The 26662-nt window shown below is 40.0% G+C and overlaps 1 protein-coding gene and 1 long non-coding RNA gene across 20 annotated transcripts in view; one reads left to right on the top strand and one right to left on the bottom strand.

The window, feature by feature from the left end:
- MBNL2 (muscleblind like splicing regulator 2) overlaps positions 1 to 26662 on the bottom strand; it is a 109088-nt gene that overhangs the window by 64583 nt on the left and 17843 nt on the right. For 15 of the 19 annotated variants that reach the window (XM_071742133.1, XM_071742034.1, XM_071742103.1 and 12 more), the window contains one exon: positions 7762 to 8643. The exons of 3 other annotated variants lie outside the window; for them this stretch is intronic. In XM_071742133.1, the coding sequence (XP_071598234.1) occupies positions 7762 to 7935 (174 nt within the window). In that variant the 5' untranslated portion in view covers positions 7936 to 8643. Of the gene's footprint in view, positions 1 to 7761; positions 8644 to 14040; positions 14147 to 26662 lie in introns of those variants that run through there. One more of the 19 variants, XM_071742048.1, reaches the window with a different exon arrangement.
- Positions 13294 to 16281, top strand: LOC139795334 (uncharacterized). The gene is made up of 3 exons (XR_011725450.1): positions 13294 to 13354; positions 15061 to 15285; positions 15398 to 16281. It is a non-coding gene; the product is annotated as an uncharacterized lncRNA (long non-coding RNA).

Below are 26662 nucleotides of genomic sequence, written 5' to 3'. Positions count from 1 at the left end.
ACAGTGGAAAACACTGGTAAACACCCACTTGCTCACATCAGGTGGTCATAACAGGCCAAAGGAGGTACAAGCTGTTGTGACAGGTCTTCTGCTTGTGAAAGACATCTGCTTTGATCACTTTGCCACTGAACTGTGCAGCCAGGAAGAGAGGGGCTTCCCAAACCTTCAGAGGGAAGCAGGGTCTGGGTAGCTCAGTGATTCAGTGTCCAACTGGGCTCTCCTTTGAGAATCTAACTTACACCAAGTTAAAACAAGGTGCTCAGGTTTTTAAATCTGACAGGTTAGGTAGTGACACGGGACACTAGTGAGCAGCCAGGATAGCTTCATCAATTCAGTGCTACTGCCTGATGCAAATAAGGAAATAAAACAGGGCCTGGAGGAGACACCCAGCTCTTCTGACAGCGTATGTAATGAACTTCAACTGGTTCAACTTCTTTGCTTTTCATAGTTTCTGTCTGAGGGCAGAGACGGAAGCAAGTGAAGATGTGCTGCTCTGAGATGACTTGATGGCTGGTGCCATCTGATGTAGGGGCCAGCCCTGGGCTCAGCCCTGACAGCTCACTGGGGCTCCTGACCCTGCACACTCTGACAAGTGCAACCCCACGGCTGGCAGGGCTGAGCTGCACCTCCAGACCCTGCTCCAAAACAGATGTGAAATGTCCCTCTCAAATATTAAGAGTCCCTAAACTTAAAGATAAGCGGAGGTCTTCAGAAAGAGATTTCTTCTTCCTTAAACATCATTCTATCTCAAATTATACTAGATTTTGCTGCCTAAACTCATAGTTTCATCTTAGATTTAATGCAGCTCCTTCCCTTTCCTTTGGATCAATTCAAACAAGCTGCATGTCTGCATGATCACTTGAGAAATAAAAAGGTGGAGCTAGCTGTGATAGGATAGAGGACTGAATGTAACCATTTCTTTTTTTGCAGCAGCTTATGGTTTGGGTTTAATATGAAAAAAAGTCGCAGGAATAAAGTCTCAGGAAATAGGACAGCAAAATTCCGTGCAGCATCTGACCCCTTGTACTTCATTCTGAGCCAAAAAATCCCATGTCCTGAAAAAGATGGGCCTCCGGGAATCATTACCTGTCCTGGGAACAGAATTTTTCACTGAGTACATTTAAAACAATCAGTCTTCTCTTGTTAAGACTTCCTTCGAACTCAGTGGGGACAAACATGCCCCTTCTAGAAAGCAGTCAGTAAAAAACCCCACCCAGATTCATCCTGACAACAGCTCACAGGAGATGGAAAAGCTCTTCTGCTTTTCCAGCACAAGAACTGGGGCTATCCATGAGACAAGGAGCTTTGAAATGAACAACAGAAGTTGGGTTCCATGCTGTGCATAACAAAGTTGTGCACAACTGTGGCATGCTGTGGATGCTGAAGGTGTACATGGTTCAAAAAGGGAAGGGACAAATCCAGGGAAAAGACATTAACCATGAGCTATTGCGTTCAGCCACACCATGCCTGGCTTTCAACAGGCTTTAGACTAGATGTTAGGAAGAAGTTCTTCAGTACAAGGATGGTGAGATTCTGGAATAGATTGCCCAGAGAAACTGTGGCTGCCCACTCCCTGGAGATGTTCAAGGCCAGGTTGGATGAGGGTTTGAGCACCCTTGTCTAGTTGAGAGGCGTCCCTGCCCATGGGAGGGAGGTTGGAGTAGAGCATCTCTAAGGCCCCTTCCAACCTAAGTCACTCTGTGAGTTCTGTGATCCCTGAGCAGCCCAGCACCAAGAGCTAGGAGAGCACTCCAGGAAAACACTACATGTTTGCACACCACCTCCTAAGTATTCACTGCTGGGTCACTGGGCTAAAAGGGGCTTTGTTCTGACCCAGGGTAGCCACTGCTGGTCTGAATACAGAGGAAGCCTACAGAGTTAATTTGCAGTCACTTAAAACTGGCCTTGATCGAAACTTTCTTTTCATGCCCACACTTAGCAGCAACTCAGACACAGGGGAGATTCTGCCAGGTGGTGTTCTCAGACTACCTGTAGTTTAATGGGCTTTTTACAAGAAAAAAAAACAGAGGTGGGTGAAAAAGGAAAGATGTGACTCAACTCGTTGCTCCACAGGGACAGTGAGATCTGTATTCTACACTATAAACACCTATTTAAATGCTTTCTAGTACAGACAAAACTAGCTGATCCCCTGTACATATAATGCACATCTACAGTATGTCCAGGCTGTCTCACCTGCGAAGCAAGAGCCACTATTACCTACTTCAAAGTGTGAGTTGATCCCAAGTCCTTGATATCTGCAAAACATTTAGAGGCCCACAGAAGAACTACAGGAAGACAAATGACTACCTGCTGCACCCTAACTCTGAGCTCACTCTCTTACTAACTAACAGCCTGCTCACTTTACAAAGACATCTATTTTTTTTTTCCTTAATAAAAGCAAGGCCATCTTAAATAGATTATTTTCAGTTCCAGATATTTCAACAAAGTGGATGTTCCTAAATTTTGTTTTTTTTTTTTTCCTGGAAGCCTTCTAACTTGGTAAACAGTCCTCTGTGTACAGCTTTCAATTACCTTTTATTCTGTGGTGCCAAATGAGACCAGATAGGCATACTCTTAAAAGGCTTTCATGAAAATGCAAATGAACAGTTCACACTAGTCTGCTGCAGGCTCAATAAGTAGAACAGCCGAAAGTGTTGAGACACTAGTAAATAGATAAAAAAATACAGAAAAAGCCATCTGTAGCCCTAAAGAAGCTTTCATTTTCTTGTTTCCACCATCACATAGAACTTGCAATGACAGCATCTTCCAGATACCTCCTCTGTTATCTGTATTAGCTTAGACAGCGTATCTTTCTAGTAGCTGACCTGCAGAAAGGGTTTAAGTCTGAGTCAAAAGAAAGAAGACCAGAATTTAAAACTCAGATCTGCCTGGAAACATGAGTTTACTCCCACTAAAACTCACATGATCATATTTTCTTACCTGGCAAGCTTTTCCTCTACCCCCCTCCTAGACATCACCATTCATTTTAATGTGTGTGTGTTGTTTTTTTTTTAAATCCAGCTCAAACAAAGCAAAGCATTTTACCTTCCTTTCCCCAGACATTACATTATATATTAGTATTCTTTTGAAAGGATTTTATTCTTTACTACTAGTAGGACAAGAAAGCCTTGAAAACAGGTTTGCTTGTACATTCAGCTTGGAGGGTTCTATATGTGATACAGTAAGTGTTACAGATCCAGGTTCTTCACTCTAAAATTAAGCTACTTAAACCCAAGAAGTACAAAAATATAAACAGAGCAGCTCCTGAAACTGAAACTTTCCAATTAGACAAGCCTCTTCACAGACACTTCCCACTGCAAAAACACTGCAGTACTCAGAGGGGAGCCTGAATAGGCTCCAAAAAGGCTTTGGGATGCTTTCAGGCAGTAGATAAGACTCTGGCTCTGGTGGTGCTGCCTCGGCATCCTCCATCTTTCTGCTCATCAGCTTCATACTCTATCATACACTAAGCTCAGGAAGGTCACTTATCCAGCACACTTTTGGGTCTGCCCATGTGGCCACATCTGCTGGCAGAGTCATGGGGGCTTCTGCCAGAGGGAGCTCCATCACTGGAAGTGATGCTGTGGCCAGCTAAGAGCCACACATCTGGCTGACTACTGCATCCATCTTGCGCACAGGAATGATCCACTTACACTCTCCTAACCTCCCAAAAATGCCCTGCTCAGAACAGACCAAGCTCTGTCCTTCACAAAAGAGTGAGAAACAAATGCTGAGACACATCTCAGAAGCCCACGTGGCAGAACCTGGCTTGAAAGCAGCAAGTTTCTGGCCTGAATCTGAACCAGGCTCATTAGTCCTCAGCTATTTTTGTCTAGCCTGAAGCATCTCACAAATGAAGGATATATAGAGGCCAGACAGTCTGCAACATTTGGATTCATCATTTTGGATCCACAAAACTGTACTCAGTGCAATGGGTTGCTGTTGCAACTTTTGCTGGGTTTAAAGTCAAGTACCGCAAGGACAGGTATTCAGAGCCAAAAATCCCTTTGAGTTAAAAGCAAACAGGGTCTGTTAAATTCTGTTGACCTCTCACTTGGAACCAACAGACCTACAAATATACTTCTTTAATACAGGGAAACTTCAGTTCTGATGCAATCATGTTACTCTTGAAGTCTAGCCTAAGGCCACAACACTATCACCATAAGAATGACAAAGGCAGCAGTGGGAGCACAAAGGAGGACATGGCATGGCATGGAGGCAGGTGTCCCTAGCTGGATTAATTCCTTCAGTCCCAATGCCAGCTTTTGCTAGGTTAGAACAATCCTGAGGCTACAGGCAAGTCAGAGTGAAGATGCTTCAGAACACACAATCACAGGATGGTTGAAATTGAAAGGGTCCTCTGGACATGATCTGGTCCAACCCCTGCTCAAGCAGGGCCCCCTAGGGATGGTTGTCAAGATCATGTCCAGAAAGCTTCTGAATATCTCCAAGGTCTCTACAACCTCCCTGGGCAGCCCATGCTAGTGCTCAGTCACCCTCACAGGAAAGGAGTGTTCTCTGATGTTCAGAAGGAAACTCATGTTTCAGGTTGTGCCCATTGCACTGGGCACCAGTGAGCAGAACCTGGCTCTGTCCTCTTTGCACCCTCCCTTCAGGTATTTACAGACATTTATGAGATCCCCTGAGCCTTCTCGGGCAGCCCTGGCTCTCTCAGCCTCTCCTTGTAGTAAAGAGGGTCCAGACACTCCATCATCTTTGTGGCTCTTTGCTGGACTCTCCAGTAGCTCCATATTGATGCTTTGGGAATCTGATCCATCTGACAGATACTGATAACACACTCTCTCCTCTACCCTGGACATACAGAAAGAAGGCAGCATGCACACACAGGAGAGCACACAACACTTCCCCAAACAGGGGCTCTTCTGATCCACCAGTGAGGTAAAGGAGAGCCTGTTTCTGAGTGCTGTATCTTGTGTTTCACTGACTTCTTAGGGTGCAGCTCTCACTACCAGGCACCACTTAAATGCAACAGCACACACCTCAATCTGAGACAAAAAAAGATTGTCTTCTTTAGGTAGGAGGATGTTTATTCAAAGAGACTCAATATACTCATTCTAATTTATTTTTACAGCAGGTATACCAAACCAAGACAATTAAAACGCTAACTCTCCAAAGCTCCAGATATTATGTAAATAAACCCTAAATAATTGCCTGCATTAAAATGTGGTTCAGTGTTCAGCAAGTAAAACAGCTCTTGTTTTTCTTAAATTAAATTCTGATTTTATCTATAATTCTAGACTGTTCTGTTTATTTACATGAAACGTTACTCTGCTCGTTGAGTGCCAAAGCATTACTCTGAAACTGTGTGATTAACACCAGTATTTCCAAAAGCTACACATCAAATAAAATTTATGTGACTAATGATCTAGGTCCCTCAAACAGCAGTACATGCAAGCTGAGCTAATCAGGCACATTCTTGCCATAGGTATGGCAATTTACAAACACACTCCAAGTAATGAGGGTAATGGATGTGAGGATACCAGCTGACAGAGCCAAGAGCCATGCACTGGCAATGATCCCTAAAAGCTTTTTATGCACTGAGGGGTCGGGCAAAACACTAAAACACAGGGCTCTGACCCTTGCTCAGCAGCAAGGACCTGTGGCAACTGAAGACATTATCGTCCTCTTAATAAATCTCCCTCTTCCTGCAGCAGGATCAGAGGGCAGAAACCTCCACCTCCATCTCTGCTGCTTCAGGCCACAGTTTGATATGGTATATATATCTTGGTATAATCCAGGCTTTACTGGCAATTTAACCCAACAGACCCAACTAGAAAACACAAGATGGGAGGTCCAGGAGCATTCTCCCTTCTGCTGGCTGGGAAGAAGGTGATGACAGGCAGTGTGACAGAGCAGCAGCCACCAGATCCAGGCTGGAGTGATCTGGCCCCTGGGAACAGATGCACTCCCACAGTAGGAGAGAAAACACCTGCTTGCTTTGAGTGTGTTTTTTTACATGGTTTTGGACTTCTCTCTGCCGAGCAATGATGCTGACTGTCAGATCCCCAGTGACCCCTCAAGATTTCTCTTCATAATATTATTCAGCTGAGTCTGTGGCTCCTGTTTCAATTTGCAGGTGATAACATTCCCTGCACAAAACTCCCCAGTTCGAATTGCTGGCATCTGTGCTGAGGGTGCCCTACACTGCCTGGAGAGTGATGCTGGCCTCAGTCAATGAGGACAGACAGGCACAACACTGCTTTGGCCAGGATGATGCAGCATCATTCTTGTGCTGCAAACCCACCGCCCTGCCAGCCTAGAGGTGACAAATCCCTGCCAGCTGCTTCCAGCCTCCCAGCCACAGTCCCAAGACTTCACCATAGTTAAAAATTCTATCTAAAAAAACTCCCCAAAACTTCTACTGACTTGCTTATTTTTAAATAAAAGCAGCTTATTGCCCATTTGCTGCAGATGGTAGCCTGCCCCTTAAAAAAAAAAAAAAAATTCCCATTGGCAAGCAACCAATACACAAGAACATCTACAAAGAAGCTGTTACAGTTTATCCATGGATTAAGGTCATTAATAGCACTCGATGACATACTGGGATGACTCCAAAGGTGCTGTATGTCCTGCTGGCTTGCAGGACATACAGAATGTAATCCCCCCTCACAAACGTTTCTACTGAGTTACTTTCTTGCAAATCATCAAAAGAACAGAAGAAACCAAGAAATCCAGAAGATGCCTAGCACAGTAATTTGCATAACACCAAAATAAAATTAACATTTTCAAACACCACTGAATTTTTTTCTCCTTCACATTGTTGTTCTCACAGTAACAAAATTCTTGGTGAGTAACAGAGATGTTGATCCAAATTTTTTGAGCTAAATTTGAAAACCAAGCCAAGACATTCTCCCATTCCCAGAAGACAAAGCCACAACTAAAACTTTCACAATAAAATCTGAAAAGCTCATTTTTTACGTTAATTATTTATGTGAACTAAGTTTTTCCCTTCTGTTAACATGAGAACACAAATGTATCATCACAGAAAACACTATGTACTCCCCAAACCCCACGGGGCCATTAATCTTCTTTTATGCAGTACACACAGTATTTTCACAGAACTTTAAAAATAGTTTTCTAAAGTGTGCCTGATGTTATTAGCAAGTCAGAAGTTTGATGACCTAACAACATAATTGCTAAATATCCTCCAAAGGACAGAATTCCTTCGCTCTGGTCAAAACTTACACTACTATCTGTACCATGCATACATGTAATTATCAATGCTATTAATTTATCAGAGCACCCACAATACCAAGAGTAAACAATCTGTTCCAGTGTCAAAACTGAAGTAATGAATAGACTTTTCTTAGCTCTGTTGATTTGAACGAAGGAATCTGCATTTTTTGAATATGATTTGCTTCATTAGGACTCTGGTAATGGTCTAGCACTCTGCCACTGTGTATTTTCATTTGTCATGAAACAATAATTCATAAAATGTATTGAGGAGAGTACAACTGTCCCACCAGCTGTAGGCAATCCTGTATCCCACAGTCACATGCAATTTTTGTAAACAACATACTGACACTATAATATAAAATAAAATCCTCAGAACTAAACCTTTTCAATGCTTCCATATATAAAAGTTATGACAAATAACATTTGTATTAATATACAGTTTACCAAGAAGAAATCACTCTGATTAACCTGGTTTATGATGAGTTATAACTCATCATCTCACATCTTACTTTTAGTACAATGCAGTAGCATTTTCACTACACATGCAATTTCTTTTTTCCTTACCTTTAAGGAATCAAAGCAGGCAATAACTCTTCCATTTTCAACCTGGCAACTTTTAGGGGGGTGTGCAAATTTGCATTCTTCATCAGAGCGTGAGCAAGTTCCCCTCTGAAACTGCCTGCACACTTCTAATGTTAGCCATTTTGTATCTCTTACAGGAGCAACATTCAAAGCCATGGTGAAAAGCTGATTCTGAATTTGTAAATTGATGCCAAGTGAATTATGCTGAAGAAATTTCCAAAACAAAGGAAAAAAAAAATAACCCCAAACCAGAACAAAAGCCCCAACCAACCAGATAAAAGAATAATAGATAATAACTAGAAAATAATTTCAATTCCGGTGGAAAACAAATTTAAAAAAAAAAAAAAAAAAAAAAAAAGTGGGGGATGATTAACGATGTCCAATGTACACAAAGCAGAATAAACAGCGTTTCTCAGCAAGCAGTCATTCATAAATCATTAAGTCCCACTTGTAGACTTTTGGCTGGGAAAAACCATGCTCAGTTGCATTTCTGTCCGTAAAACATGTGAGCTTGTTGATTGTATCACAGATGCACCAGTTTTAAACCAATGTCCTTCAATGAAATGGCACTCCTTGATAGAATGTTAATTCTCTGATGGTCGCTTGCTGGTATTGACCACCCAAGAAAAGCAATGCAGCTGTTTGGTCATATCCTAGGAATAATAATAATAATAATTCTTCTTCGCCTTTTTCTGGTTTCAGTTTCCCATCAACTTGTTGGCAAATGGAGACAGATGAGGTATCTTCTGCCAGGTATAAGGTGAAGGCAATGTCTGGCTGGCAAAGACGAGTTTTTGAGAACACAGGCGTAGCAGTCCTCGCTCATAAAAGTGACTTGACAAAGGCACTTTTTAAGTCACTGACCTGACAAAACAAATAGAGTATCAGTTCACGTGCAACTTATTCAAGTTAACATTACGAAACCTGCCATCCTTTTAAATCAGATTATTATAAACATACTGCCAGCGCTCACTTCTATTTCTTTTTCCTAAACAAAATCAGATTCCTTCGCGAAGTTACACATGACAAGGGAATAACCAGTTGAAACACGTATTGCAGTAATATTCTAGGCAGCAATCCAGAAGTTGGGAATTATTTAAATAGATGAATGTGGCAGACACAATAATTAGGCATGCTGCTTGTGAAACAATTCAATCTAATGTGCTTCGTCTCAAAAACAATATACAAGAACCCGTTCCCATTCATTTATCATTTGGCCCTCTAGATTGTGTTATTACATTATAAGATGTTACTTGTTCTTCCTCAGAAATGAAGATAGTAATACTCTGTTTGGATTTTCTGTCTCTTTACCTCTTTGTTTCTCAAGGGAAAACCAAAACAGAACAAAAAAGTTGTAATTTCAAAATTACAGGAAAAAAAAAAAATCCTTCTATATCCAGAAAATAGTTAGCTTCCCTGTTAAACTAAAGGCTGTTTCATAAAGGCTTCATAAAAAGGACTCCTCACTCTAAGTCATCATCCTCTAACAAGTTCTTACTAACATTAAGCAGTCATTATTTAAATTCTCCTTTGAAGAAATTAGCTTTCATGTACCTTTACAAATACATGGTTCAGCATCTAAAACTGAGACTTAAAGATGGAACTTAAGGTATTTAGGGACTATAACATACCTAGAACATTTTTATACATAAACAGGCTTGAAAATCAAAGGGTTAGATATTATAAATATTTTTAATAAATTACTATATTTTATATGCAGATGGTGAAAACACGGATGTGAAGTTTCCTTCTATTCAGCTTCAAAGGAACACAACTTTTACTTTTCAGATACCATCCAGAAACAGTTGATGAATTATTTTTGTGCAAGATTAAAGAAAGGAGGAAGGAGTGGAATAAGTGAGGTTTTGAAATGCATCAATAAAAATAGCTCTAAAGACACTGTCAGCTTTTCCATGCCAGAATAATTACCATTCTGTGCTCGGATTCATCTGATTTAATTGAAGTCAGTATTGTTACTAATGCAAGTAAGAATTACTCACACACAATTTCAGGAACAGATCTCAGTTCTGACTTGCAGGTCCTCGCTTCAAAAGGTTTTTCTGTTATTTAGTAATGCTCACAGAAAGCGATTTACTACGTGACTGATACCTACACCAAAATTTGCTACTGCTAGCATGAATAAAAGTAGTGTAATACCAACTGCCCAAAAATTCATTTTCAAGTCCAACATCCAATAAGATGTGTCCAGATGGTACTTAGCTAGCTCTGCCTGGTCATCAAGAACAACAAGTAGCAAGAGAATTAGTATATTTTAAAATATTTCTGCATAACTGTAGTACATGTAGTACACGAACTAAATATTCCTCAAATTAAATATTCCAGAGTTGTCCCACAGCATCGATGAAGAGTGAAGTACAGATGAAACCATACGGAGAGGTAAGAAAATACTCATACTTGATGAAACAGATGGAGAGGGGGGCAAGACAAGGAGAACCTCTCCACAAGAGCTTGTTGGGCTGATGATTTAGCTGGCTGAACATTAAAGAGAAAATATTCTCCCCAGAGCCTCCCATTCCAATTCAGAAATGTCAGTAGTGGTTTTCAGTAATAGATGTAGGAGATAGACAAGAATTTGGGGAAAAGTGTAAATGTTATACTGCACACTGCAGAAAGTCATGAGTAGTAATGCTCTGCTGGGCTGCATAGTACTAAAAATGACAAAGTCATTCCTCAACTAGTAGGTGTTAAGACTGAAGAAAACCAGACTTTGCACATGGCAGCAAAGCAAACAGCATGTGTTATGTAAATGGCAGTAGCCATGGTTATAAACAAAAGTGCACAACAGCATCACGTACAAGATTTGTGAGTCTGAAGCAAGAATTATTACCAACAAAATGTTTGGGTAAGGGAGAAGTGAAAATTAGCATCATCCTATTTCCCATCTTCTTACTACATTGACATGTTCTAAATAAAGAGAAGCATTAAAAACTCTCTCAAACATTGGTGTCTTGTCAAAAATAACACCACTATCTGATTTCTCAAAAAGACACTGAGTACTTCAGCAGTTTCTACTGATGCAGGCTTAGGAGGGACAAAACCAAGACTTTTCTGAAGGAGGTCATGCTGTCAGTAGAAGGCAGGAGAAAACATGGTGGGGACAGAAGAACCTGGAGCACTTAACCCACACCACTTTCATGGCCTGTGTGTTCACAGCTGCCATACCTCCTTCACCAGAAGTGTGAAGGAAAAGGTGCCACTGGGAAAGCCTGAATGTGAGAGGGGAGTTATACAAGGAGGAGGAAGAAGAAACAAACTGGAAGGAAAAAAAAAAAACCAAAAAATCCAAAACAAACTATGGGAGGAACCAAGGAAGCTACAGTTCAAGATATTAGGAGAGAGCTCAAGAGAAGGATGGAAAAAGAAAGAGGAAGTAGAAGGTAGGAGAGTGAAACGGCTGGTTTTGGAAGAGAAAGGAAAACATATAAATTAAAAAAAAACAACCAAAATTTTATTTTTTAAATAATAAAATTGTTATTAAATAAAATGGTGCTCCGGGCCACTAGGAGCCCTTGAAAATGGTTCTTGTTCTGAGGAAAACTAGGCAGTCAGTATCCTTAGGAGCAGCAAGGAATCAAAAGCCCCTGCCCTGTTACAAACCAGCTGGATGCCTCAGCTGGAAAAAAAGAGCTTTTGCTATACAGAGAATACGGGTCGCTTTGGTACAGTGGCTTTACTTATCAGACAGATAAGATGGATTATGTAGTATCTGTCTAATGGAGAAGATGAAGCTTCTTGGACAGGTTGCATTCATGCTTCAGTTTCACAATGGAAATACAGGTATTACAGGACAGACAGCTACTGAACCCTTAGCCTTAAGGCCAGGGAAGAGCATCCAAAACCCACTAAGTCAAATCTCTTGTTTGCAGCTGCACAGTGGACTCCACTTCTGAAGCACCCAGGACACAGCCATACATTTAGGAGACACCAACAAGTAACACAATCCAAAATACTGTGGGACTTTTCTTCAGTTTTTCCAACTAAACCTCACTGTTACATTCCTTTAAAATGTCATTTCCCCTGATTGTTTGTGCTTCAAATAGCATTCATGGGCTCCACAGTGAAGAGAAGCTGCACACCGTAACCCCACAAGGAGACTCCAGCATTGCTTTCATTTCCAGCTACCTCCCATCTCCTCGACTCCCCCGCACTCTCTTCTCTTGCCCTCCTCCCTCAGGCTCTCTGCTGAGGAAAGCAAGGCTGCAGTTTAATCCTGGGCTAAAGCTGGATCCGTTTATGATCCGCCTCCCCAGGTGCAGAAAAAAGCCAACTCAGCAGCATACAGTGCTCAGTGTCAACTCAACCAGGATGTGCCCACCTGCCTGTGGCCAACACGTGGCAGAGCACGGAGCAGACACGATGAGGCGTGAGGGCATGGGCTGCTGTGTCCCCCCCTCCACGGCTCCCCACCTGTGGCAGGACAGGCTCCTGGTTCCAAGCACTTGGAATTGTGATGTTGTATCCCAAGGGACATGTTCCCTGTCCCTGGAGAGCAAGGCTGACTCTCAGTCATCGCCCACTAATTTAAGCCCCAGTGTGCAAAAACCCCCGGTAACAAATACAGGGGGGATCTTATTTCAAAAGATGCCAACATGAATGAACATGTAATTTTACAGATAAATATTATGACAGCACATTTGTTCATCATATTTGATGAAATTACATTCTTAAAGAGAGAACATGCAAGACGTCTTCATGTGGTGGATAGGCCTTTCCCACTCCATCAGAGTAGGAAACAGGAAAAAAAAGTGATGCGATAACACACAGTGGTATCATTCATCAGTGAGCACTAAGCCAGCTTCATATTCTTCTCTTGAATCTGTTTCTAACATACACATTTTTGATAGGTAGGTACTACCTATCTATCTTACTTAGATATCTAGTAAGACTGGACAAGTAGAGTTTAGTAATTGCATACTCTTATAGTATAGTTAGGTTATATTACAGGATTAAACCAGAATCAAGCTTCTGGTTCTTTTCCAAACTGTTGTGAAGCCACAAAAATAATATTCTCTATATTTTAGAAACCAGAGAAAACAAGACAGGCTTCTTTGAAACACGATGACAAATATAAATGCAAAATCTTTCTGCAGCTGTAGCGTTGTTAAGAAAAAACAGTTACAGTAGAGAGTGATGAATGCATTTTATTCCACAAATTTCAAATGAAACTTGTGAATGTTTCTTCAATAATTTTGAGGGTTTTTTTCCACTTTGTTAAGATGTTAAGCAGCTTCCATGTTGCAGCAAGCCATCTAGTACTGCTCAAATGAGGAAGAAACCAGAACTGCCCTATCAGAGAAGCAGCCCACTAGTTCGCTCAAGTGTCCAGGAGCCAAAAGTACTAAAACTCTAATCCCAGTTCCTCTATTAATTCAAACTGAACTCTGCTGAAGTCAAAGGTGTCCTGAATTACAAAAGAACCATTATTTATTTTATTTGCTTGACCTGCAGATAACTATTGCAACGTTGCTCTTTGCCTGTTATACAACCGGACATGAACACTTTCCAACTGTAATTCAGAGAACACTTTACCCAGAGAGGATCCCAACTATTTCAGGTAAGCTGAGAGAAGTCCAGGGACAGGTTAGAAAATGCTGCTCTGTTTTATGTAAACTGAGAATGCCCTCCAAGTATCAGTTTTGCTAAATGAGCCATATTCTCCTTGTCAAGATCACTAATGTGCCAGGTTCAGGCTTTTTAGTATGTCCCATGCTATTTACAGTACAGCAATGAGCTTCTTATTAAAACCTGCCAGTTCACTTTGAAGTTGGCTTTATGATATAATAACACTAATGCCCTTTGTCCCCAGGGAAGCAGGTGAGGAGAAAGGTTTACCACTGGCTGTGACACAACATACACAGCCTGGGATCTTTTCAGGGATCCACAGTACTACTTTGCTAATGGACTGTGAAACATTTCTGCTGAACCTAAAGTCTGTAGACGACAGGAGTGCACTAGAGTATTTTCTAACATCAAAGTGCTTCGAAGTCATGCTGATATAACTAATGCTCATTATGCCTCAGTTAAAATGCAATTGCAGAAAACAGTTTTTCTCCAACCAGCAACTTTTTAAAAAATAATTTTAACAAGTATATTCATCCCAGTCCACTTAACCTTTTCTCCTCTCTTGGTCTGTACCTTCTCTCACAGTTTGGAACATAAACACTTCTTGTTTCTAAGCCCAAAGAAAACTCATTTCATTCTCTAGATGTACAAATTTCATACACAAAATTCTGCTCCTACCTTGACAAGAGGGCAAAAGCAATTTCTGTTTCAGTACCCCTGCAAGCAGAGTTAATCATCCCCGGCAGCAATGACGTTATCACTTGGCCTCTTGTGGACACAAATGTTTTGCTTTTGGCAGAGAACACCACATAATAGCTATTAATCAAACACAATTCCTCAGGGAAGGGTACCCTAATGCATTAGAAGCTTCTACTCACACCCAGCTGCAGCTATGTATTGTATTTTTTTATTTTTTTTTTTACGGCTGTAAAAATATTTATAGAAAAGTGTGCTTATGTACTGTGAAATTTTTATAGACTTGCATGGAGGGAATGTGTGATCAAATGACTGTTCTCACCTGCCAGAGGACCGAACATGCTGTTACACAGGAGAACAAATTAAAAGAGCTCAGGCTGTCGTCAATTTTCTATTTTTTTCTACTCCAATTTTGCACTAAGCCCAGACGGCAGAACACTTACTGAGTTTATGTGACAAACAGCATCCTTTTACACTGAAAGACCAGGATAAATCTCCATAAACTAAGGACTCCATGCAAATTACGTTGAACCTGCAAGCTGAAAATATGTTTAATAAGACTGCCAATAGCATTATTAATAAAATACTCCTAAAATTACCAGGTCTGGGAAGTTGCACGGCATATCCAAACAAAGCTCCTGAGGTGAGGGCAGCAAGAGCACTACCTAATGCTATTAACTCCGACTACCTCTCCAGCACTAAATTCAGCACAGATTCCCTGCACAAGATCCAAGATAAATAAAAACCTGACATAAAATAGCAGCATTTTTCTGTGCTGCCTTCTCCAGCTGCAATTTACCTGAGAACAGCACACCAAAGAAAAAAGGATGACTTTAGCAGGTCAGCCAAAAGGTCCATCTTGCTCAATATCCAGCCTTCTACTGTGGTCAATACCAGATGCTTAGAGTGGAGTGTGAAACCAGGGCAGGTAGAGTGGGATAATTTTCATTAATCTTCTCCCAGGCTCCAAAACCCTGTGACTGATGTCTTTGTATTTAATAGGTCTTGGATTATGCTTCCATGGATTTGCCCACTTCCTTTTCCAGTGTTGTTCTGTCAAGTCTTTCATCATCCTGTGCATGGGAAGTAGGATACCAAGAGGGAGCCTGACTGGTTTTCACAATTGTTCACAAAAGATTCAACTCCTGGGAGACGAATGTGGATATGGAGGGAAACAATTCAGGACCTCAGAGATTTATAAAAATTTGAAAACAGCAAATGGAGAGGGTAAATAAACTGACAGATTACAAATTCCCTTAAGTAAATCTGTGTTGTTACTATCTTTTTATTACCCCTGAATGGGTTGAAATAGAAGAAAGAATGTGTCTTTTCCTTCCAGGGAATGCAGAGCTCGGAGGAAAGCATCTTTAAAACCTACCAGAAGAGGAAGAAGCACCAAGATCCCTTCTGCTGCACCTCAAGCTGTATCACCAAGGAGTGTTCCCAGAAGCAATGCTTTCTTAACAATCCAAAGGAGAAGGAGAAAAACCCAAGAGCATGCCCAAAGGAGCACAAGAGAGGCACTCCAATTGCATTCTGCTAGAACTGGAGCATTTCAGAACCATCTCAAACACATTTTGGAAGCAGCAACTCATCACGATTGGAAAGTGCTTCCAGGAGGAACAAGAAAAACACCTCAGTAGTGTCTTTACTTTTCATAGAGCTGCCCAAGGAGCTTTCATCAGCATCCATTTTATCACAAGGATTCAGCTCCTCTTTCTCTCTTCATTAGTAGAATGCATGCAACAACAGTTTTACTTCAAACCTGAAGAAAACTTCATGAAGCAGAATGTATGCAAGTGCTTTACTTCTTACATATCTCACAGGACATAATGCAAATCCAGATTAAGCATCTATGCCACAATACTTTCTGTCTTGCAGCAGTTAAAAAGACAGAACAGAAACCTAACTTTCAAGTCACCTATGGGATATCATACTGTTAGAAAGTACCTCTTTTTATTTATTTAAAATAATGTTTTATGCTAACATCCATACAGCAATGTTTTACACAAGAGAAGCTGGTATCTCCCACTAAAATTCATTTTTCAAAAACCTTTCCCAGTCAAGGAAAAACCAGTAATGACTTTTTTTTTTGGCAGAGCACTGGGGGAAAAAAAAGAAGTAGCATTCAACAGGTTATTTGGTTTCTTCTGAAGGCAGGTTGCCTTCTCGTGTTTTGAATACAGATTGCTTCCTGCCTGATTATCTTTGGCTCCCCAAGGCAAATACAGAAAAATATCTAATCAAGCTCTATGTGATGAGGACAGTAAAAGACTTTTCAAAAAGCACACCCTTTATTTGTCCACAAAAAACCCAAACACAAAAAGAAGCCAAAAATAAACAAGAAAAAAAACCCACCACAATTTAAAACTTCAGAAGCTTCCTGTGTTGTGTTTGATAATACATAACGGAAATTTATTTTCCCTGGAATAAAATAAATTTGCATTTAGTGAACCGTTATTCTCTTGTCAAATAGGTACCATAAACTCCAAAAGAGAGAACTTTTCTTCTAAAATTGTTTTTGCAACTGATGGGAGACAAACAAAGAAGAGTTTTTCTCAAAGTACTTGCAGTTTCTGGTGAACTTGTGCTTTCCTGGAAATCCTGAAAACTTCTGTTTAATCCTGAGGCAAATAATGGACTTAAAACTGGAAGAAGAGCAAAGTCTGCAGATATTGCCTCCCAGAGAAAACACATTTTTCTCATGTCGAGGATGATAAATTTTGGGTCTGGCATGCAGTTCTGTTACTAAGTTTCCTTTTTGCTTGTGCACCAATTGAAAAACACTGTTCCAATGAATATGGGTCATATTGATCTGTTGTTTTAATTTGTGTAACATGTCTTGCTCAGTGGAAAAAGCTCCCTACTCATTACCATTTGACAAGTTACTTTTTAACCCAGTTTCATTTTAGAACATTTTTTTTAAATTTTTTTTAAAAATAATTAACAGCAGACAGAGCACTTAAAAAACAAACCAAAGCAAAACAAAAGAGAAAAAATAACAACCCAGAGAAGACAGGCAGGAACAAACTCAGTTTATTAGCCTGCAATAATGACATTGGATGAACTCGTGCTCACTTTTTATGCCATGTGCCTTATTTCAGTTGTCTACAACAACAGAAGTGGACATAAACTACATCCAGATTTCTGGAAGGAAAATATCCAAATTCACCAGTGTCTTATAAAAGAAACTTCAATTTACAGAGTATTCCTTTTCATTTCTGCTGGCTTCAAAGTTGGAAAGGGAATGGATTCAGACAGCAGCACTGACTTGACAGGCAGTGTCAGTCCAGTACTCTTAGGTCTCAGAGCCAGGTATGCCCCCACCTTGACATTTTCCTAAATAGTTAAAAAATTCCCCTCTATTTTAACTCAATTATTTAATATTGAGAGAGAGAGCAACGAAAAAGTCTCACTACTCACTAAGTCTTGTTGAAAAATTTCCCAAAGGAAATCCCAGCCTCTCAATGCATCCTTGAAAATATTAGGGGAAAACTACTTTAGCACTGCTGAAGCAACTCCACCTCAATGCTTTCTTTTCATATGGTTGAATCATTTTCTGGTAACTTAAACATTATCATGGGTAGGCACACAATTTTTCAGGAATATATCATAAATCGTTTTCCATCTAGGAAGTTGAAAAAGAGTTCTTTCATCCAACTGACACAGAGAATCGTGGTGTTTTTTTCAGTGAAAAAGAAATAGATTCCTGGGAAATGTTTTGACAGAGCACTTTTCCAGACCTGTTTCTACTATCTCTGCTTACCTATAGCTGTAGAGTTTTCTCCCTCCTGCCGGGCAGGGCAGTATTGCTGAACACAGCCAGCTCGGAACCAGCGCTTGCAGAGCAACCGATATGCTCATGACACCGAATACAAGCAACTGGCTTTTGGCAGAGTTTTCTGCCCAAAATGCAGCAGAAAATTTGGTCTGGTTATAATAAGTCTTGACAGTTTTGTCCTTTCCAAAGGTTTAATTAATTTGTTGTACTTCAAGCTTAGTCTCTAATGTGTATTTAAAGCCACACAAAGTTGTTTTTCACTGCGCAACTTCTGTGCTAAACTGCAGTTCAGAAGCTTCCTCTAACCCTGCATAAATGTCACCTTGATAGATAGAACTGTTTCTGAAAGATAATGTCAAATTTCCTGTGTTACAAAACCAATAAATAGCACAAAAATGTTTTGGATTTGGTCAAGTAAATAACATCAGCAATATACAGATATTAAGAACTGTCATTTATAAACATAGAAAGTGGACCGCTCTCATGCTTACACACATTTTTATTCCAAAAAACAACTTTTCAAAAATTAATTAAGATATTTCTGTGTTGAATGTTCTTCATTTTAATGCAATATTTGCTCATCTTGTAAATAAGAGATTTTTATATCTTCTAACCTTCAGCCTAAGTACACACACTAGCTCCTGAGACTGGATGTTTCACTCAATGTTTCCAGGGCAAAGCAAAGGATACAACATGAAAACCAGACCAGAAAAAAAAATCCCAAACTAATTAAACAACTCTCTAAGTCAAAATTACACCCCACCGTAACCCTCTCCAACTTTATGAGCTGCAAGGAATACATTGCCAATATTTGGCTTTTGCAGAGGCACTACTTTATTACCATGCATAGACTCTAGAAAGGCCCTTCCCCACATTTATCCCTCTGCCCATCGTCTGAAACAGCAGTAACCAGGGTATCACTTTATAACAACTGAACCAAACTGCCTGTCCACTACCAAAAAAACACTGGAAAACCACTATTATAGTCTAAAAAGACAGCATAGGGAGAGGCTAAAAAGATGCAGGGGTATCCTAGTTTTACATTTTAGGGATTTCTAATGGACAAAGTTCACTAAGTTTACATATTAGTGTTTGTTTCTTTAAAAATATAATTATTAAGGTTTTGGAAAGTTGGACGGAAATCCACAATTTAAGGTCCCAATTTTTTTCGTGCTGTATTGTTGCCAAACATTGACAGCCAGATTTTAAAGAAGAAATGTGCTGATGCACAGGGCACAACACAATTTAGATTTCATAATTGGTGCACTGGAGTCCATATAGGCACACAAATAAAAACTCTAATAGTTTTAAATCAGAAAAGTAAAAACTTCCTTGCCATTTTTAAAATCCTATCAATCATTTTTACCTTTTAGTGAAGCACTCCAAAGATGAACACCATTCCCCTGAGTGAAGCCTGCAGACATTTTGATGTCTGGAGGCCAGAAGGGTTGAGATATTGGGGGCTATCTTTACCAAAGCAGACCATTACTACTAAGCCTGTCTTCTCTCTAAGAACAAAAGAAAGCACATCACCTATACTGATGCCTATAGCATGAATCCTGAAGTTATAGGGCCCACTATACAATCATACTGCAGCACAGCTACCTTCTCACCCATTTAATTGGAAGCCCGAAACCAGCAAGTGCATTTCATAAAGCCTTATCACATACAAGTGTGTTTACAAGGATCTGTCCGTTTTTATTAAAGACCACAGTTCTGGCAGCTGTAGAAAAGAGCTATAAAATACAAATCCTAAAAGCTCACAGTTAAGCAAAATAAAAGTAAATGAAACATCTCACCTTTGTAAGCTGATGATTTTTGTGGGACCTAGTTCTTGTGATGACATGAATCTTAGGGTGTTAAAAGAAATTTAATTAAAAAGGCTAGCTAGAAGTGCTAAGCATTTGCAGATGGCATGAAGGCTGAAGTCAGATCAGAAATTCAAGGTCAACAAATTCTACAAAAGCCCTCAAACCCAACAAATTCACATGATAAACCAGTATGCTTTTACTTCTAATCATCTACTGTAATTTTCATAATGAATTTTACTAACCAAGCTGTCCTTCTCTGCTTTGCAACGTAACCATAGGCAATAAAAGATAGCTTGCAGTTTACAAAATTTTTGCAAAGTCATACCTGAAGCCAACTGTGAAGAATTACGAAAGGATCTTGTGATGAGTACACTGGATGACATAAGACTTTATGATAAAGATAGGCAAAAGAATGCAGATGAAGGGAAAACCCAAAAAGTAATGAACAGTACACACAAAACACTAGGTTCAAACAAGACAGAGGAAGAGATCTTGTGGACATTATGGGCAACTTTATGAAGACTTCATCAAAATACTCAGCTATTAATGGAGTATAAAGAAAGCAGAACATTTGGCAATACTGAAGAAAACCAGAAAAGAATCATGCTACTATGTGGAGTCATGTAGCATGTAATCCTTCAGAGAGGAATCAAATTCAGATTGCCCCCATCTCAGAGAGATTACCACAGAGATTGAAAAGAGAGGGAGAACAGCAACAGTACCATCTATCAAAAAGTGGAAAAAATACGAAGAGGCAACGGTGAGGCTTTTAACAATAGGAAGAATGACATCCATGCAGACAGATAGTAAGGACCACTGAATTTTGACTAGGAAGCAAGGGACACTTGGAGAATTACCAGTCAGAACATACAACAGACAGCTTTGCATATGCCAGGCAGCTAGAAGTTAAATGGCAAGTGACTCACTGAAGGTACAAATTTAAAATAACTTTTCCAGCTCAAGGTCGGATTAATTAAACAGTCATCAGAATCACTGATGGCTACTACATTCATGGCTGAGAAGTCCTCCTCTGAAAGCCTCTCACTCCTGGAGACTAACAGCTTGTCCCCGCACCATGCAAAGTACATATTCCTGTTCTCAGCTTATCCTTTTTTCTTCTTTGTGTTGGGATGGCAGCTCTGTACAAGCAGCCTTATCTTGAGCCAGGGCTGGCTATAGGTCCATAGGGACATACCGATCCTCAAGCCCTCACATGAGAAACTCAACACTTTCAACTCCTGTTTCAAACAAGCAGATTTTGGAGATGGGGACTTGCTCATCCTATCTTCAGGCATGCAAATGCATCACTGGCAACCAAAAAGCACAATCTCCTTCGTTGTCCTCACGCCAAAGGGGAGACAACCACCTCCAAAGGATAATTCAGAATGTGAAGACACAGCTTCATCACCAGGGGCCACCACAAAGCCACAGACCTCACAGAACAGACACGTGATCACAAGGACAGGCAGATCACACAAGTGACTGTGCTACCTGCTCTGTGCTCCAGATGGATGACTTAACAACTTGGGAAGGAAAAAAAAACCCAGCAATTCCTTCAAGAAACACGTGTTCCCTTGCCCTTTTCTGCCCACAGAAAAGGCTGTGTTCCCTTGCCCTTCTCTCCCTTGCCATGGGGAGAGAAGGCAGGACAGAAGGGAAGTAAGACGAGGGGGACTGGATCCCTGGCATCCTACAGAAGTATCTAACCACTTCCAGCTCCGCCAAGCAAGGTCCAGGTCCAGGTCCAGGAGAAGGATTTAATACAAGGTATTGCTCTCCAGCTTCTCCCCTTGAGATATAGGTGTGGATTCTTACCACTTAGGACCTTTTACACCAAGGATTAAGCTGCTGGTTTTTCCCCTGCTGGTGTTTCCACTTCAAAGAGCTGCTACTGTGGACACCAAAGCCTTTGAAAGTGGCCTCACTACACAAAGTCATGAGCATCAAATGAGGTCTTAAAAAAACAAAAAAAAAAAAAAAGGGAAAAAAGCCAAACCAAAACGCTTGCTTTATAAACACATCAGCACAAACACTTTCAAAGCTTTTTGTGCCTTCCCCACTGTGTCAAAAAAAAAAAAAAAAAAAAAAATCTTAAAGAGTTATTTTGGCTTCCCCACAACCTCTTGGATTTATGGCAATAAAGCAATCCAGCCCCAAAGCACATCCCGGGATTAGCGGAGGGGGACTAAAATACCTAAGTGATCTGAAAAGAAAAAAAAAAAATAAACAGACACGGATAAAAAAGTTTCTGAACACAAGCTCTGGAGCTCCAGGAGAGCGGCGCGCCGTGCTGCCGGTGTGCGTGTTCAGCATGCCAATGAGGACTGCAGCACTGCAATCCCCAGCATCAGCAGCCCATGCACTGCCCTCCTCCTCCCCTGAAGTCCCTTTGCCAGCTACAGCAGCTGACCCCAAGGTCCCACTGATTTTGGGCCACGGGGCAAGGAGATGAAGGTGGGAAAGCCAGTGTTGGTCTCCCTGCGGTGGCAGTCAGAGCCCATAGCAGGGGATGCTGTGCCACGGGTGAAAAGGGCTGCCAGGGAAATCCCCTCCACGTTATCACAGCCTTCTAAATAAATAAAAGTGAGGCAGTGCTGGATTCCTGAAGCATTAACTGAGCACAGAGGGTCTGGTCCTGCCAGGAGTGCCCATGCCACCAGAGGGTCTGCCGCTGCCAGGAGTGCCCATCCCACCAGAGGCACAGCTTGATGTGTTTGCTGACAAACCAGTGAGGCTCTAGGCTGGAATTAAGCATATAGCTGCTGGTAATAGCACTGCAGACTGTCCCAAAAGGCAAAAGGAATACCCCCAAAAAAATAATAAAAATGGACTAAAACTAGGCTTTGATATCCTACAAGGCAGGTGCTTGTCTCACCTCAGTATCCAAGAGGAGTGTCCCACAGAGCTGCCAGAGGAGAGCAGTAAGGCATAGAGGCAATACATTGAAACACAGAATTAAAAATTATCCTTCTGAATGCTTGAAAATAAACAGAAATCTTGTCACCTTGCAGTTTAAGGTTAGTTTTGGATCAAGTTCAGTACACTGCTGTGATACCTACAAAGGGCAAAAATCATGACAGATTCAGGAAGCTAGGGGCTGGAGGGGGGGAGAGGGACTGAACCATTTGGTATAGCTGAATAGTATGTAGCAAACTATTTGAAAAAAATTAAAAAAAAAATAAAAACAACAAAAATCCTCAGAAACTCAGGAAAAAAGTATTCAGTCTAGATGGGAGAGAACTCTATAGGGTTAAAAAAAACAATTAAAAAATTGCTAGGCATAAAAGTGATCACATATAAAAAACAATGAAAAGTTGCCTTCAGAATTCACAAAAAGGAAGAAGAAGGCACTTATGATTGAGTCTTAGCTTCCTTCTATAAAATGACAGGGGGAAAACATTTATGTATTTTTCCTTACCCATGTTTTCCTGTTGTCAGAGGCTCTGTACTGTCTGCAGGAGATAAGATCTTACACCACACGAGCCTCCAGACTGACCTTGGCTCTATTTATGAGTCCAGCAATGTATGACACCCAGACCTTCCTGAAACGCTGTTTATCACCCACTCAGAAATTAATAAAAAATTATTGATCTAAAATGTACTAAAAAAAAAAAAAAAAAAAAAAAAAAAGAGTAAAAATAGACTGATAGGAATAATTCGTTTCCATTTTGGATTAATTTCTTTCTGCAACTGTACCACTAAATCCCTCCTACTCTCCTTATTAGCTACTTGGTACAGCAAAAATCATAAAAATGAAAAAACATTTTATGTAGGTATGTGTGCATGCATTTGTGGACATATATCTAGGTATAAAAATGGGGGGAGGGTAAGAGTTCAAACGTGTGTGTTCTGTTGATCACAACTACAGCTAAATTTAAGGTATCACAAGCCCACCAGGTCCTTTGCCAGACTGAAGGCTGCAGGAATCCTACAGGTCTGCAGAAGCAGCAAGCTGCATGCTGGCAGCTCTCAACAGCTCTAATATTCACCACTAGGACAAAAAGTCCCCTACATAGTATTTCTTCGTGTTAGTTACAAGGGTTTTCTATTTAATCTTCCTTTTTTAGTGTGCCGAAAATACTAGAAAAAAACTTTACATCACCAGTTTTGTTAGAGAGAGAGCTCAGTGTTTTAATTACCTTACTAAAGTACAACGAAAAAAACAAAGCAAACAAAAAAATAAAAACTGGGGAGATTAAGAAGTTGGCAAATTCTAGAAAACGCCTGCAGGACTTTTCTCCTTCTGCACCTTCTACCCCAAACACAGCTGAAAAGATCATTTTCAAAATGAGACTCTGGGTTCTGTATATCAACCACTAACAACTGTCATGTAAGAATACTTTCATTAGTCAAGCAGTTAATATTACTATTATTTGAACTAATTTGCAGCACTGACACCTTCTTAAAAGGCATTTTATTTTTCTCAGACTGTAATTTCAGCCTGCCTACAGACCAGTTACATAGCATTGGTTGACACCAAACACCATAACACACGGGATTAAACATATCAAATTAGCTTCCCAAAGACTGGAAAATGGTTTTGAACAGAAAACATACTAACAAATTCTCAAGTAAGTTGTTTTGTTCTCTTTTGATAAAACTTTTTTAGCAATTGTGTTTTTATTCAAAAAAAAAAAAAAAAAAAAAAAAAGGGGGGGGGGGGAAGAGGGAGAGTGTGAGTGCTCCTTCCCTGAAAGTGAAAAAAAAAAAAAAAGCTCAAAGTCAGAAATTTCTAGTAACACTAGAAAACAAGATATCACTAATAGCTATTGTGTGAAACTGAAATCTTAGCAATGTGTATAATTAATGATTTAGGAAATTAAAACCATATGTGAAATCATTTCAACACTAAGTCTATTTCTCATCTCTCAGTATAATAAAAACTGGACATTTTACAGAACTTCTTACAAATAAACACAATACAGGTTATTCCTGACATATTGGTGAGCAACTATGAACAACATTCATTCACAGCAGAAATGAGTTACCAGACCTGACTGCCTGAAATCCCACAACATTAAGAGCTACTTTTCTGAGAAAAAAAAAAAATAAATAAAAAAAATTGTAGCATGCAATTATTTTAGATTTTCATAAAATATATGCTTACAAAAAGACTTTATAGACTCTTTATAAATAGTCTGTGCTTTTAATAACTGTATTTCAGGATAAGTAACTCGCTAGTAAACCCTACCTTAAGAAAACAAAGAAACCAACTCTAAACTGAGTAATTATTTGTTGAAAACAGACAGCCTGCACACAGTAAGACATAACCACACCAATAGCTCTGATGAAAATCCACCCAACAATTAAGAAGAAAAGATACTACTAAACAAAAAGAGTTACCAGAACCTGGTCCAAAATACTTTTATTATGAACTACCTACGTAACAAAAGCAAATACAGTTACGGTATTTGCTACCACCTCTCCCCTCCAAGACAAAAGCTCACCCATCTATCTATAGAAAGTATTCCATGAGCAGGAAATAATTTTGAATGCCTTTGTTACTTAGTTGTCTGTCAATACTGTGACACAAACTATTAGATTTAGTGATGGATGTAAATTTTTACTTTGTAATGCATTATCCTCCTTATGCTTAATTGCCTACCTCAAAGGTATGAAAAAAATTCCACTTGAATTATCTGAAAGGAAGAGACAGTCTTAAAACATGAGACTGAAAAGTTCTCTCTGGATGCTGCGCATGAAAATCATTTTATTCACAAAAGTAAGAAAAAATATTTCATATTTTACAGTTTGGAAAAGATTATTTTTACTTTTAACACCACATTTAAGCACCGACAGGTCTAGATAAACACATATATCCATACTCCATAGATTTTTAATAATAATGTTCTATACCTTGACGTGTGTTTCACTTGTTAGCAGAGTCTGAAATTCTCAGAAGACACAGAGTTGATTTTACTTAGAAGAATGCAGCATTTAAAAATAACTGGTTCATAAACTGAAGATGTGCCAACAGCCTAGCTGCAGGTCATGAGCAAGTATTTAGCCAGGGAAGGGTGAATTTGAATCAACCTCCTCTGAGCAGAGTCGGCTGCAAGGAGCTGGTAGGTGACATGGGGAGTTTTTATCCCAATGCCCTGTACTTCTCCTTGGAAAAGAGGAGGGGCAGTAGGTTTACCAGGGCCTAAATGCAATACAAAACCAGCACAACTTGTTCTTGGGGGGGGGGGGGGGGGGGGGAAGGAAATTAAATCTTAGGACTTTGCCCAAAATTACACCACTGAAAGCTTTATTCTAGACAGTGAAAGGTTCCTTTACGTAATTTCTTTAAGACATTGACCTCCGGTCCTCCTCAGCACTTAATTTATCCATATCCTATCTGTGTACAAGTATCTCTATATAGTGCTCATAGCTATCGCAGGAGAAATAAGAGAATAACCTTTTTTTGCTATTTTACCAACTCTTAATCTTGGGAAAAAATAGTTGAAAAGCTGCATTATATACTGTATATATACAAATTATATACTGTATATATACAAATTATACTGCCATAATGCAATTGAAGACAGCATAATAATTTGGGTTGCTAACTGGGCAGGATCCTGACAGGTACTGAGCACCACCAATACACACGACAGTCTAAAGAACTTTAAGAGGCTTCACCATGTCACAGGACGAGGACGATGTCCTCAGACCCCTCCCGCAATATGACAGTAAACTTTGCTTACTAAGAAATGAACAATAATTAACTCCTCTATTCTTCTTGAAGTTAGCAGTCTTCTGCCTAAATAGCCCTTTTCCTTCTCTCCAGAGCCTTTAACATAAATCTTCTCCAATCCTTCCTGAGGCTCCTCCTTGGCAAGAAAGTTGATGTGCCTCAGTGAAATCATTGCTCTAAAAACCAGCCTCCTCATTAAATTATTCTGCTAGCTATGTGTTCTCTCATTAAAAATATATAAAGATCAGATAGTCCCAGCACGTATTATTAACCTTCTTTCCCTTGTTTTTGTGGACAGATTCTGTTTTGCTGCTGAGACGAAGACCTGGAAAG

The sequence above is a fragment of the Heliangelus exortis genome, chromosome 1 (assembly GCF_036169615.1).
Source record: "Heliangelus exortis chromosome 1, bHelExo1.hap1, whole genome shotgun sequence".
Taxonomy (NCBI): Eukaryota; Metazoa; Chordata; class Aves; order Apodiformes; family Trochilidae; genus Heliangelus; species Heliangelus exortis.
This window is presented reverse-complemented; position numbering and strand designations above follow the sequence as displayed.